The sequence below is a fragment of the Ursus arctos genome, unplaced genomic scaffold, assembly GCF_023065955.2.
Source record: "Ursus arctos isolate Adak ecotype North America unplaced genomic scaffold, UrsArc2.0 scaffold_9, whole genome shotgun sequence".
NCBI classification, from domain to species: Eukaryota; Metazoa; Chordata; class Mammalia; order Carnivora; family Ursidae; genus Ursus; species Ursus arctos.
The window spans coordinates 56,334,131-56,348,305 of record NW_026623111.1 but is presented as its reverse complement, the minus strand read 5'-3'; the positions used below and the strand labels follow the sequence as shown (position 1 = coordinate 56,348,305).

The window sequence follows — 14,175 nt, the reverse complement described above, 5'->3', positions numbered from 1 at the left end:
GCCCTGGCATTACAGTGCTTCACTTGAACATCTGTTTAGTGCATCAAGGCATCTAGCCTGTAGGGTTGTAAATCCATCCTGAGAGTGGCTTTAATCTCCTACAACAACCAAGACCCGATGTTTTTTTTTTTTTATCAGAATCTGCTTCAGACAATGGGATACATAACTATTTTTAAAGGTCATTTATAAACTTTCATAAATAAGCAGACTAGGAAAAAGGAAACATTTGGAGATACTTTATTTATAGGATAGAGAAATCTCACATTAAAGTCTTTATCATTTCATTAATTCACAGAAAGCACTATCTCAGTTACGATTAAAGAAAAGATTCACACGAAACCATAAAGACTTTTTTTGTCTTCTTTTCTTCCCCCTGCAATAAGAACAAAAATATATTAAGTAGTAATTCAATGAATGGGGGCAGAAGGTAACTGGTTCTATTATTTTACATCAGGGAAATACTAAATAGAAGGGAAGATCTTCTGATGGCATTCTCTGAAACCGTAGAAATAACCCGAGAGAATTTTGAAGTTGTTGAGTCACTGATTTGCCATGGTGGACACAACTTTGTTCCGGTGTTTTTAAAATAAACTTTTTGCTGAGTTGCATTTAGTTTTTAAGAAAAGAATTTAATGGGGGCACCTGGGTGCTCAGTTGGTTAAGCATCTGCCTTCTGCTCCAGTCATGATCCTGGAGTCCTGGGATCGAGTCCCAGATCGGGCTCCCTGCTCAGCAGGAAGCCTGCTTCTCCCTCTCCCTCTGCCTGCCACTCCCCCTGCTTGTGCTCTCTCTCTCTATCTATGTCAAATAAATAAAAATAAAATCTTAAAAAAAGTTTAATGGTAAGTCTTAGTACATATTTCACTATGGATCAATATTTTGGGAGAATGATCATTATATTTATCCTTGTCTGAATTTTTTGTTACCTGAAGTCATTTAAACTCCCAAAGCAGCACGAGTCTTTGCAATCAGTTTTGGACCCTGAAAATTAAAAACAATAGTCGTCAGATGAAGAGATGAATGACTGTGTCAGTAATACAGTTAGCTCTCCACTATCTAGGGGCGAATTCAAGCACATCTCTGATGCCAACAAGCCGGGACAATGGAAGTCAAAGAACAAAAAAATCACTCATACGTACAGTAGAGATAGTTTTTTCTTATGCCAATCTCCAAATTGTTGCCAAACGTCACCACACCCCTCACCTTCCTCCACAGGTCAGTCATAGAAATTGGAAGGTTTGCAGAGAAAGTACAGCCACTATGTGTTCATGGTCTCACGTCTAAATGAATGTCTTCTCTCATCAAGGGACATTTATCCTTTTGTATCATATTTATCAGAAATGGTTTACATCAAATCCATTTTTTTATATAATAATATTTTTTATTATGTTATGTCAGTCACCATACAGTACATCCCTAGTTTTTGATGTAAAGTTTGATGATTCATTACTTGCGTATAACACCCAGTGCACCATGCAATACGTGCCCTCCTTAATACCCATCACCGGCCTATCCCATTCCCCCACCCCCCTCCCTTCTGAATCTATTTTATCAGTTTTATCTGAATTGGTTATCTGTGTTCCATCCTCTTCTACTAAAAACACAGACACATACTGGTAAGCGTACACTTGGCAAAAAGGCAGAATTATAGGATATCTTTTAAAATGATAATCATGCAGGGCACCCGGGTGGCTCAGTTGGTTAAGTGTCTGCTGTCCCAGCATCCTGGGATCAAGTCCTGCATCAGGCTCCCTGCTCAGCAGGCAGTCTGCTTCTCCCTCTTCCTCTGCCCCTCCCCCCACTTGTGTGTGCGCACGTGCTCTCTCTCTCAAATAAATAAATAAAAACTTAATAAATAAATAAATAAAATTATAATGATGCTATGTTCAAATATATTTAGTAACATAAACTAAAGACTTACTAAATGTAGCCATTTACAAATCCAGTTAAAATTGCTAAATAATAAGATTAAGATAATTCCTAATTACTGCTCTGGTGGAATAACAAGGCATGCACCTAAAGGAGTTCAAAAATATTTTTTATAAATATTCCCCCAATATCTTTTTTTCACAATTAATTTGCTATTAAATCCTTTCAATCCATTCAGCTGAATTGATCAGTTTTAGACCAGAAACTGTCTAAATAATCATCAATTAATTATATATTCACTTTATAGTTTTCTCTACCAGGAAATAAATCAAACTTACTAATTCTCTTAACATATTTGAAAATTATGCTTCTTCCTAATACTTAGTGAGAAAATTGGGATTATTTCTTAAATACCATAAAATCCTTCAATCTATTTCTAAATAAATTTAAATCTCTCTGGCATTATTTTCAAGTTATAGATTAGTGGAATATTCTTTTCATTATGCATTATAGAAAATGCCCTCCCAAGGATTTTGAATATGAAAATGAGCTGCAAATACCTCTTCCTCAAAGCAGGCTTCCTGCTCTTGGCCTTGGCAGCACTTTTCCAGTAGACCAGAGAAATCTGCAATGACAGCCTCAAGTTGTTCTTCTGTTATTTGTGGCTTTTGCTTCACAAGGTTAATGAGAAATCTATAAATTAAACAAAATAAAAGAGAAATCTGTTATGCAAAGTTACTTTTCTAAAGCTTTCCTAGTGGAGAATTTTTAGAGTCCTCGAAATCTTCTGCCCCCAAACCCAACTCCATCAACCCATCACCAGACTTACAACATATACTGTGTCCAATGCCTTCACCAGAAAGACTGAGTCTAGAAATCAGCAGGTGTTCCATTGGTCAGGATTTGTGCAGATTATAGATGAAACATGATTTTATAATTCCACCATACTTACATGTAGTAAGACATAGCCTTTTTCTTACTTGCCTAGAAAATCCTTTCCAATTCTCCACTCTAAATTACATCCTACCCATTCTCAAAGGCCCAGATTTCCAAACTCCTGTCGTCCATAAATATCACACACGTACCTGAGCATTGGCTCCCCCAATCACCTGCACTACTCATTTAGCAACACTTTCAGGTGGGAATTAATGTTGACTGGGGAATAGGGAAGACTTGTCAGAGGAGGCAGCATTCTTACTGTATCTTGGAACATGACACGGATTGTGACAGTGGAAAAGGGAAGAAGTTTTTCTGAAATGAAGGAAGACTATTTCCAAAACAAGTGAGTATGAAAATGCATGGGAATTTGGAGAACGTAAGTTCCATCGACTTGGATTACCATCACCGTTACAGAATGCCTCCCACAATGAACTGAAATGTGCATTCCATCTCATAACACCCATACTTCATGGTTGAATCAAATATTGTGGTTATTCTCTTCAAAAAGTAAACAGTGTGAAAAAAGATTCAATGGTGTTTTTCCAGTGTTTTGGAATGGAAGTACCCAAACTTACTGCAAAGACATATCCTGATTCTACCAAAATAGATTGCTCGCTTTCCCTCAGTCCCAACACATATCACAACAAGAGTTACGATGGAGACTATTTTTACAAACAAAAAAATTGTCTGCCCTTGAGAATTTTTCCAGGCCTATGTTCCAAGGAGGCTGTGAAGACTCTGAGACAAAACTATTTTAAAAGCCACTTTCTGTGCTTTGGGGCAATAATGTTCTCCTAATGAGCCCAAGATTGTTGGGTGTGTAAGGTAGAAATCTCAACTACTATTTCGTGTTGTTGGCCTTCTCCATGCTAGCAAATGACCATTTCTTACTGTTGCTTCATTGTTTGCAGTGAGACACCCTGAGCTTGGCACAGATCCTTATGGAAGATGAACTTGTCAGCAGAGAAGGGTGAGGGGATGTATGTTTCATCCACCACTAAGCTGCTGAAACACGGCCTCCTGTTGGCGTATGAAGAAGTGCAGCACTGGCCAACACCGGGGTTGACAGGAGTCTCCTCATGCCTGATGCATAATTGTCCAATAATGAGATCAGCCTGGTTAGGAGAATGCAAAAAAAGACAGCAAGGCAATTCAGCATTAGCCACTAAACTGATTCGGGTTTCCAGAGAATTGTTGCAATTTTTAATGCTCAGTAATTTATAATCAATATTACAGAAAAATGTGCTGCCTGTGTAGGGTCATGTGTTGCACATTGCGGATTCTTTTTTCCCCATTCGCTTGGGATAAACCTCCCCATTTAGTGGCAGGGATTCCACAGGTGATGTTGGAGAGAGTCCTTTCAGCTAGTTGTGTCAGCTATCGGAAATACGCTTCCACTTACACACCTACATCCAAAGGGGGAGAAATTATCTGCCCTGACCTGGGAAATCAATTCATGGCTCAAATGTTTCATGGATATCTAGCTGAATTTTCCATTTTATTTTTGGGATCCAGAGAATCACTTTCTGCAGGTAAGAATAGCACAAGCCTAACCTCATATACGTATATAAGTGCACACGTGCGTGCATATGGCTAACATAGAACCTTAACTGAAGAGAGGTACGGCTGGGGGGTCTGGGGGGCTCCGTTGGTTAAGAAGCTGACTCCTGATTTTGGCTCAGGTCATGATCTCAGGTCATGGGATCACCCCACCTAGGTCTCTGTGCTCAGAGGGGAGTCTGCTGGATTCTCTCTCCATCTCCCTCTGCACCTCCTCTTTCTCTCTCTCCCTTAAATAAATAAATCTTAAAAATAAAAAAGGAAAGGAATAAAGCCAAAGTGCGCATGTGCATGTGCGTGTGCGTGTGTGTGTGTCTTCTAGGGCTTTCCTAATGTAGAATCCTCCTACCTTCCACACTTGAGAGATATTTCTTAAATACCCAGCAATAACTTATAATAAGGGCCAACATGTTTTGTGTGCCTACTGTGTACCAGGCCAGTGCTGAACGAGTTACCAGGATTACCTCATTTAAGACAGTCATCCTGTGTGGGTGGTACAATTCTTATTCCCAAATGTCAGATGAAAAAGCTCAAGCCTAGAGATAGAACTTGCTTTCCAGAGTGACACTACTAACAAGTGCTGAAAGTGGGATGGCGATGCAGGCAGGAGGCTTCCAGAACATACACTTCTGATCTGTCACCACATCCTGGGTCCCTGCAGCCTCTCAACGTGTGGAATTCAATAAATGATAAAGATGATGCTGAGTCACAGGAATCCTTTCACTCTTAACTTTTGGTGGAAAATTCCAAGACATGAAGACTAGCTAGCAAACAAGTTCTCAGCATCAGAAAGAGGAAAAAGAGGAAAAGGGCAAAAATAAATGTGCAATTTTGTTCACAGTTGTGATTTTAAGGGAAAAAATAATGAAAGAAAATTCAGCGTGTAATCTTATGTATGGCACTAGTGACATTAGAAAGTAAAGATGACCGGCATTACTAACTAGAAAGTCATGTTATTAGTCAGAAGGACTTACCCTGTTCTATTGTCTTTACCTTGTTAAAGGGGGGAAAAGGTCCCTAATAAAATAAAAAGATTATACTACAAAAGGCAAACATATAAGGATGGCTGAAAATAAAATGACTAATATTCATCTCTCAGAAGTGAAGCTTTCTATTTTTTTAACTCAATTCACATTTTTTTCACTGTGTCCATTAGACTGAAGTCAATGCTCATGGGTGCACAGCAGAGTAACTGAGACACGTGGGTGAACTAGATGCAGGGGGATAATAGCACAGCAGCAGCGGAGCCGTGTGCCACCAGCAGGGAAATTCTGAAGAAGGTATGGCCTTGGGTGCTGGAGCCTGGGCTCCGGAAAGAGGTGCATATGTGTTCAAATATCAGCCCCACCGTTTCCTTCCTGGGAGACATGGTCCTAACATAACTTCTTTGAGCCTCATTTCCTCTCTCTATAAAATGAAGACGGTAATGGGGCATTTCAAAAGGCAGTATTATAATCGTCAAATGAGATCATACGTTTTTTAAAAAGTGCAGTGTGGGTCTTTAGCATAACCCTGGAGAATTGCTATGTTGTTATTAGCGTGAAGTGATGGTCTCTATGTTGGTTTAGGAAAGGTGGCTGGTGCGATGCAGGGCCTCAAGGTGTAGGGGAGTTTGAAAAGGGCAAGGATCACTCCTTGGTTTTCTTTTTTCTTCTTCTTTTTTTTTTAACAGAAAAGTATTTGGTGAGCAAAAAGAAGAAATCATGAACTGAATGACGTGTTGGTTATCCTATCTTTCCCGTCCATAAAGCTTGCTCAGACAGTGGTGCGTACACCCCACCGGGGGCACTCCCACCGGCCATTCTAGAAGGACAGGAAGCCTGGCCACAAGCCAGCTGCTCAGAGCTGAGTTCATGCCCTCTCCAACTGTGATGAGTTGAGCAAGCCTAGTTAAGCCATCTCCACAGTGGTTTTTACCATTTCCCCTAAGTGGGAATCATGAGGCTATTTCAAGCCAAATGGGGCCGAAACAAAACACTCACCGCGCCCTCGCCACAGGCCAATTGTTTGTCCTCACTGAGTTGGCAACAAGTGGCTGCCGCGGTGGCCATTTTCCTGGTGAAGGCCATCAGCTCCGGGGGGGTCAGCTGGGGGGCCTTCTTTGTGTATGCAACGAGAAACCTGGAAGAAGCGTTTTTCACCAAATCCTGAGTCATTTGTGAGGTTTTGGACTCCTCGCTCCTTCTCAAAGACCCTCTTTTGGTATGAGAGGCCATGAGGTCAGCTCATTGTTTTATCCACATGGTACTGGGGCCGCCATTTGAGAGGTACTTACTCTAACACCCGCCCCCTGTACTTCCATCCTACCGACATACCACAATGGGAAACAAGCTCCGGATGGTAGGCGGACTTCTATTCCCAACCTCAAAGCTTCACTGATTTTAATTTTGATCTATTCCGTGTTGCAGTGATAACAGACTGCAGCAGAGTTAAGTATCTTTTCTGCGAAATCTGAACGATTTGGGGAAGCCAAAGCCAGCACCAAAGATCAGACTTTTACAAGTCATTCTTCTTCCTCCCTACAAGAGGGAAATGGGGATGCCCACGTTCTCCCAAGGGAAACTGGGTGATCCAATTACACTGATTTCCAATCTGAAATACGGGCTGAAAGTAGAGTAGTTTTGGGTGACTAATTTAGGTTGATATTTCCCTCACCAGTTCATCATTTTTAACCACTAAAAATACTGTTAAAAAAACATACGCATTTTGTAAGTAATATTCTCCTAGTTTCTGGAAGAGGCCACAGCTTCGCTTTGCCAATGCTTGGCTTTCTTGGATGTATTGCTCTAATTCTTCTTCCTGAAAATATAAGCATTATTACATACGTTTTTCCTCTTCCTGGCCACAAAACTTGGTATGTAAATTGATCAATAATATATTATTCTATTATGAGATTAATCTTAGCAAAAACAGCTTTAGAGGTTTTTTTAATACTAAAGATAGTAAACTATGAATTGTGAGAATTAAAGCAAATGGACTTTGGGGAGATTAAAACTTTGTGAATCACACAGAATTCAATCTTTGGATAAAGGATTACAGTTCTTTCTGTACAAATTCCTGCTTTTCCGGAACTGTTCAACAGTGAATACTATATTCGTTCTGTGTGTCAAGGAACTTTTGGTTAACATTTTTACCTCTAAAGTAGGCCACTAGTTGTTGACTACTAGTTAATTAATACTTAATATCTGGACGACTACTCAACAGATATAACTAGCTAGCTACTAGTTAATAACTAGATGCTTTCAAACAAACAGAATTTTTAATGGATAATCTCTATACAGTTTTTCAGACTCTCCCTAAAGCTAGAGCAATTTACCCCTTTATCCTGGCATTCAAGAGGGTTTTCAGACTGGGAGCACTTCTCCAATAATTCCTGGTATCCTTTAGCGACTCTTAGAACAACTGGGACAGCAAGTTTCGTATGTCTTCTCGAATATTCATAAGTAAATCTGAAATATGTGTGAAAAAATATCATGTTATTGGAATTAAGAGACAATTTATTCCCATGTTATATGGCACACAGAAGTTAAAATTCAAATACATAAACTTGGAAATCAAATTATGACTTAAACTATATGCATGGTAAAACCATTAATACAAATAACAATCCCTGCAATTGTTCTAAAATGGTATTTTGTTTTCTTCTGAACTCTTCACCTGGGTTTTTCAATTATGAGCTTTACAGTCATTCATTCAACAAATGTTTCTCCAGTGTCTACTCTATGCAAGCATTTCTCTAAGCAGTAAGGATTCAATAATGTATAAGATAAAATGCCTGACCTCTCAAAAGCATACTTTATAGGGAGACAGGATTGAATAAACAAGAAATAGGTCCTCGAATTCAGGTGGTGATAAATCAGGGAAGAGAAATGAAGGAAGATACAATAGAAGGGGAAAAGTGACTCCCGATTGACAGCATTGGTTAAGAGATGTCTCTTTGGGCCATTCCTTCAGAACAGAACTGGGGTGAAGGAAGCTACATAAGGACCTGGGGGAAGTTCATTCTCAGCTGAGAAAATTTCTACTGCGAAGAGCCTGAGTGAAGAACTGTTTCCGTTAAACAATTAGCGTTGGACGTGTGGGTGGTCGGTTTAAAGATAATTCTAGGATTTACTAATTGTATTTCCAAGTTATAGAAGCAAGTCGTATTTAGTTCTGCCACCAATAAATAAAACGCAGATTTCCTCAACCTGGAGTTTGTTCTTATGTGCGGAATTTTATTTAGCAGTGCAAACAAGGTGTGGATGTCCAGTCCGAAAGGAGCGATAGAGTGATATCCTTAGGGACTATTAAAAAGAAAATTGGGCCATTATTTTCATTCTCACATTAGAAGCAGACTCTGAAATTTATAAAGACCTTTGGAGTTCATTAAGCATAATATCCTAAGAGTTGCACAAATCCCTCCTCTGATCCTGTCCATAGATACACACTGTACAATAAAGGACAATGTATTAACCTTACTGCCTGCTTCCCTTAAAGGCAAATAGAATGAGAACATGTCCTATCAATTATATTGATATAATTAACTACTATACTGCAAGTGTCTCAACATACGGTTTTCTTACAAAAATAATACATACATTAAATAAAGAGCAAATAAACTGTTCTAATAAAAGCCCTTCTATCTATCAGTGTGTTACACTTTGAGGGAAAGTTCTTAAAACAGGTACAATGAAAAGCACGTTCTTAACCATGAGCCCTTCTTATCACAAAATATTTATATCTTATTTGGAAGCTGAGTGGTGGTCTTCCTATGAGTAATCCATACAAAGATGACATGACAAGCCTTCTGATTCCAGAGACATTGATACAAAATAAAATATAACTTCAGCTAATAACAGCAACAGTGAAAGTCTCATCAGTATAAGATAGATCCCATTTCCTTATCCCCTACTTACCTGCTTAAATATATTTTGGCTCAGAACATTCTAACATCACCCTCGCATACTGAGCTCAAAAACCGAAGCCATCATTCCCCATTTCAGCCACACAAAGCTGGCAGCTACATCCTAATCTATACTTACGTGAACAAACATTTAGAGAGTATGTTACCTTGCCATGAAAAGATCCTTTTCCCTTGAAGAAAATTGGTTGAAATCTCTCTCTCCTAAAAACCTATTTAGATTTGGAGATAAGCCTTCAGGTCTGTCATCATTTTCGGCATGAATTATGCATTGACCAAGTTCAAGTATGGGCAATTTGCAGCATTCTGCTATTTTGCTTGACAGAATATCTTGTTGAGAACATATGTAGGACATAATTTTTTCCTGTAATAGGAAAAATGAGGTATAAATTTTAAAGGTTTATTCTTTAATGCAGGACCTCAGGGCCAGTTCTAGGAAGGGAGGGAGGGAGGGAGGATACAAGGATGGGAGGGGGGATAGAAGGGAGAGCAGGGAAGAGAAGGGAGGAAGGAAGGGAGAGGTGAGAGGAAAGAAATAGGGAGGAGTAGAAAGAAGGCATTTTACCCTGTCTCCCCTCTTTGTGCTTTCTCCCTAGTTTGCCTTTCCTCACTCCTTTCCACCTAGCCCTGTTTTTTCAATTCTTCTTTTCATAGTTGTCAGCTAAAACCTATTTTATTGTATTAGGAAGATTTTTAAAACAAGAGAGAAATATACTCTTCAAATTAAATGACATGCGCATTGGCATATATCTTTCCATTACTTTTGCAATTTGCTACTGGACAACGTTTGCTGCTGATGTCCTAATATGGAGAGCTGACTTTCTGCTCCGTTTCAACAGAACAATCTGCAGTGACCCACTATGACCTCCAGAGGGCAGGCTATAGATAATGAAATGGCAACTCATCTAAATGGGCAGAATGAAGCAGAGTTTACACATCTCTGTCAGGGGACTAAAAATTCTATGCATTCTCAATAGGGACAATTAGAAAGCATTGCCATTAAAATCAATTTACATACCATACTGAAATTAATTTTTCCGTTTTAAAGGAAAAAGGGTGGTTATGAGCTCCAAAAATGGAAAAATAACTTTTTAAGTTCCTATAGAAATTAGTAAAACTGTCAATTAAAACCAAGAAAACTAACTTCAAAGAAAAGCAAAATAGTTATTATTATGGTCCCTACTATGCAAGTAAAAACTTCTAAAAGGGAAAAATAAATGAAATCAGAAATCTGTGTTTGGGATCTTCCCCACTCCTCACGCCAGGATCTCTGTGGTCAGAGACCATCCCCCTCAGGCCTCGACAGCCTCAGCTTCTGGCTGCTTTCCAGGACTCTTTTAGCCAAACTGTGGAGGGACTGGCTGAAATAAGCATTTTATCCTCACATTCCACCTTTTGGAAACCATGTTCAAGCCCAGATTTTTGAGCCATTTGAATATCTAAGAACAATGATTTTAACCCTTCCTGGAGAAGAAGGTGTCTTACCAGGGACCTGGGAGGGAGTGATTTGGGGATAGACAGGCCTCTTGTACAGTATCTAAGAAGCCTAAGGTCGGCCCAAAATAGACGAATGCCACGCTGCTTAAATGGTGACTATGGCATGCTTGAGGATTCTGTGTTGGGGGGTTTTGGGTTTTGGTTTTTAATTCTCCTAGAGCCATCTCTCCACACGTCTCTTTGGCATGGTTAGCTTTGTACCTTGTAGAACAGTTTCTTGTGTTATTTTTGTTGTGTCTTGGGCTATTTTGTTGTATTCCTATAATAGATATATCTATATGATAGCTATAATAGAGCCCCTTCCTTGTGCCAGGCATCTTGCTGTCAGCCTGTGGAGACAACAGTCAACAGGAGACAGTCCCTACACATCTCATCTCTATCAGACTCTAAATTCCCTGAGCTTAGCTTGTGCCTTCATAGCAAGTATCCTTCACAACAGCTAGCACACAGAGTGTATTCAATATATAGTTGTCAAATGAAATCATAAATGGATGGTAAAACAAATTTGTTCAAAGTAAAGAGCCTGTCCCCCTGCCCACCCCCCACCCCCGATCCTATGTGGAGTTTACAATCTCCTTCAGAAGAAAGAAAGAATGGGCACTGGTCTCACCAGAGGAGAGCATCCCTTAAGTGAAAGGCAGGACCGACAGAGGACGGTTTCAGTTTCACTATCAAGAAGTCTGGGCCTCTCCTCAGCCAGCTAGTTACCCTACCCTGTGACCAACTCAGACAGCCTTCTGCCATTTCGAATGAGAGCGAAGGAAAGAAAAGGAAGTGGACTTATCTCAGAAGGTAAGGCTCTTTACCCCATCTTGCAGACACTCCAACACGTTTCCTCTGCAACATTCCTCATGGATATGGGCCACATCCAGGACCAGTTTCTGAATTTCAGTAAAATTAGCTTTGGAAAACTTTTGACTCAGTTTGGTAACCGTTCTAAAGGAAGGAAGGAAATAGAAGTCAATCCTGGTTATCTACCAACATTAAATAATACTTGGAATATTCGTGTAGTTGTTGCTCCCAAGAGAGAGAACTGAAGTGCTCTTGCTGTCTCAAAAGAAAAGGGAAAGCATTCTAAGTCTTGTCAACTCCAGCCCAATCTTTCAAGGCAACGGATCTCTAAATTGACCTGTCCCCACAAGTAATTTGGACATGATTTATTTGTCTGCAAAACCTTTCCTGTGAATTGGGATGAAATCTATCTTTTCGCTGCTCATCCATGACGCTGGGTGTTTGGAATCACCATAGCAGTAGGCAGAAAAAGATTAAAAGGACACATAATTAAGAAATAGAAAATTTCATGAGAATAGTAATCATTTTTTACTTGGGAGGGAAAAAAAACACATGTGGGAATACAGGAAGGGGTGTATATTTGCAAATCAATGAAGTGAGACCAGAGAGTAGAGCAGAGTAAACATCCATATGTGTCAGCACGCCAAGCCACGTAGTGTGGCCAAAAAAGAGACGTAAGAAGGAAAAAGTCTTGTAACTTCTACATGTTTCCGTAAATTTTAAGAGATGTCTAGATGAAGCCTCTATTCCCTACAGCAACTGGTGTTGTCGCTGCTTCTGATAAGGGTAGATTTTCTTTATGAATTTATAACACTTAAGTGTAATCGTTTATGGATAGCAAATGATAAATATAGTCATTATAATAATATTTTAATTTATATTTTGTTAGTAAGACAAACTGAAAGCATTTCATGAATCAATCTAAGTTTCTAATAGAGTTGGAAGGTAGTGAAAGCAACATCTGACCTATTCCAAGAAAAAAATGTCACTCAGTCTTGTAACTAACTCCATGACTACAAACCGTAACCTAGATCTCCACTGTGTACAATATGTTTCAGTGTGTAATTTAACAAGCAAACAAATAAACCGTGAATGCAAGTACTTAATACTCTTCAATAACATCTCAGATATTTTCCTCTACTAGAAATGTCTCATCATAAAAGTTGAAGAGCACTTTAAGCCAGTTGCGTAGTTTAAAATGTTCTAGTAGCCACATTAAAAGGTAAAAAGGAGAAAGTTAGATCCATCTTAATATTTTTGACCCCAAAATATCAAATATAATACCATTTAAACATATGATTTCATTCCTATATGAAATCCAAAAAATAAATGAATAGACAAACAGAAAACAGAATCAGGCCTATAAATACGGAGAGCAAACTGATGGTTGCCAGAGAAAAGGGGTAGGAGCATGAGCAACATGGCTGAAGGGGAGTGGGAGATACAGGCTTCCACTTAGGGAATGAATAAGTCACGGGCATAAAGAGCACGGCATGGGGAGTATAGTCAATGATACGGCAACAGCGTTGCGCTGACGGATGGTAGCAACGTTGGTGGTGAGCACAGCCTAAGGTACAGAGAAGCTGAGTCACTACGTTGTGCACCTGAAACTAGTATAACGTTGTGTGTCAACTCTACGTGAATTAGAAAATTCTTTAAAAAATTATCTCAAGATGCAATGAACATAAAACCCTATTAAGAAGATATCACACGTTCTCTTTTTCATACGACGTCTGTAAAATCTGGTATGTCTTTTCCACCTGGAGCACAGTTCCTCATTCACATCAGCCAGACCTCAAATGCTCAGGAGCCGCGTACGGCTAGCGGCAGCCCGGCCCTGCAGCGCAGCCTCAACCCTCGGTCCTTCTGATTCTGACATTTGATGTCAAAACCTCAACTGTCAGGATACAGTTAATTCACTGACCTAGCAGACAAATAGGTGTAAGGAAAATGAATCCTTATCAGGACCTAGAAAACTGGGCTCTGCTCACTCGCAGTGTCGTCTCCGGGTCTCAGTGTATTCACATGTAAAAATGAAGAGGTTGAACTAAATGATTAAATGTTGGGGGTTTTTTGTATTCGTCTTTATCCCAACAACAAAGATAGAATATGAGACAGAGGTAAATTAAGTAGGCTTTAAAAAGTGTGAAGCGGCGGACTATCAGTTCGCTTCCTTCCAATTCTGAGATTTCATGATCCTAATCGCATTAGCTCTCATCAAGGACCCTTCCTTCTCTACAGCAGTGACAAGGAGAAAAATGAGCTCCAACGGCACAATGGTAGTTGCGCAGATCTCACCTTCTTCCCCAGATACAGCTTAAACTTACATGGCTCGGAAGGTTCGGGGTCCAAAATTTTTCATTACTGCACATATATGTTGATTTACTAAACTGCTGTCTCTTAATTCTTTTGTAATCAATGCTGTCTAGATACAGAAGAAACAAGGTGTCAGGAAAGGATGTATTTTTCCTTTACAGGAGCTAATAATTAGAAAAACAACCAATACGGGTAAAACAGCAAACCATAAAAAATTTTACTACTATTATAAATGCGATACACTTTTATGGAACTTTATTCATTCTTTGTTTCTTTTAGGTTGGTTTGTATACATAGAA

The 14,175-nt window shown here is 39.4% G+C and overlaps 1 protein-coding gene across 1 annotated transcript in view; it reads right to left on the bottom strand.

Moving 5' to 3' along the window:
* Positions 1 to 925: 925 nt before the first annotated feature.
* The window catches only part of AFP (alpha fetoprotein), a 33,242-nt gene continuing 19,992 nt past the window's right edge, over positions 926 to 14,175 (bottom strand). The window contains exons 8-16 of the mRNA XM_057309563.1: positions 13,888 to 13,985; positions 11,575 to 11,704; positions 9,421 to 9,635; positions 7,685 to 7,817; positions 7,070 to 7,167; positions 6,351 to 6,489; positions 3,700 to 3,923; positions 2,430 to 2,562; positions 926 to 981 (exon numbers count right to left, since the gene is read on the bottom strand). Of these exons, the coding sequence (XP_057165546.1) occupies positions 937 to 981; positions 2,430 to 2,562; positions 3,700 to 3,923; positions 6,351 to 6,489; positions 7,070 to 7,167; positions 7,685 to 7,817; positions 9,421 to 9,635; positions 11,575 to 11,704; positions 13,888 to 13,985 (1,215 nt within the window). The 3' untranslated portion in view covers positions 926 to 936. The remainder of the gene's footprint in view (positions 982 to 2,429; positions 2,563 to 3,699; positions 3,924 to 6,350; positions 6,490 to 7,069; positions 7,168 to 7,684; positions 7,818 to 9,420; positions 9,636 to 11,574; positions 11,705 to 13,887; positions 13,986 to 14,175) is intronic.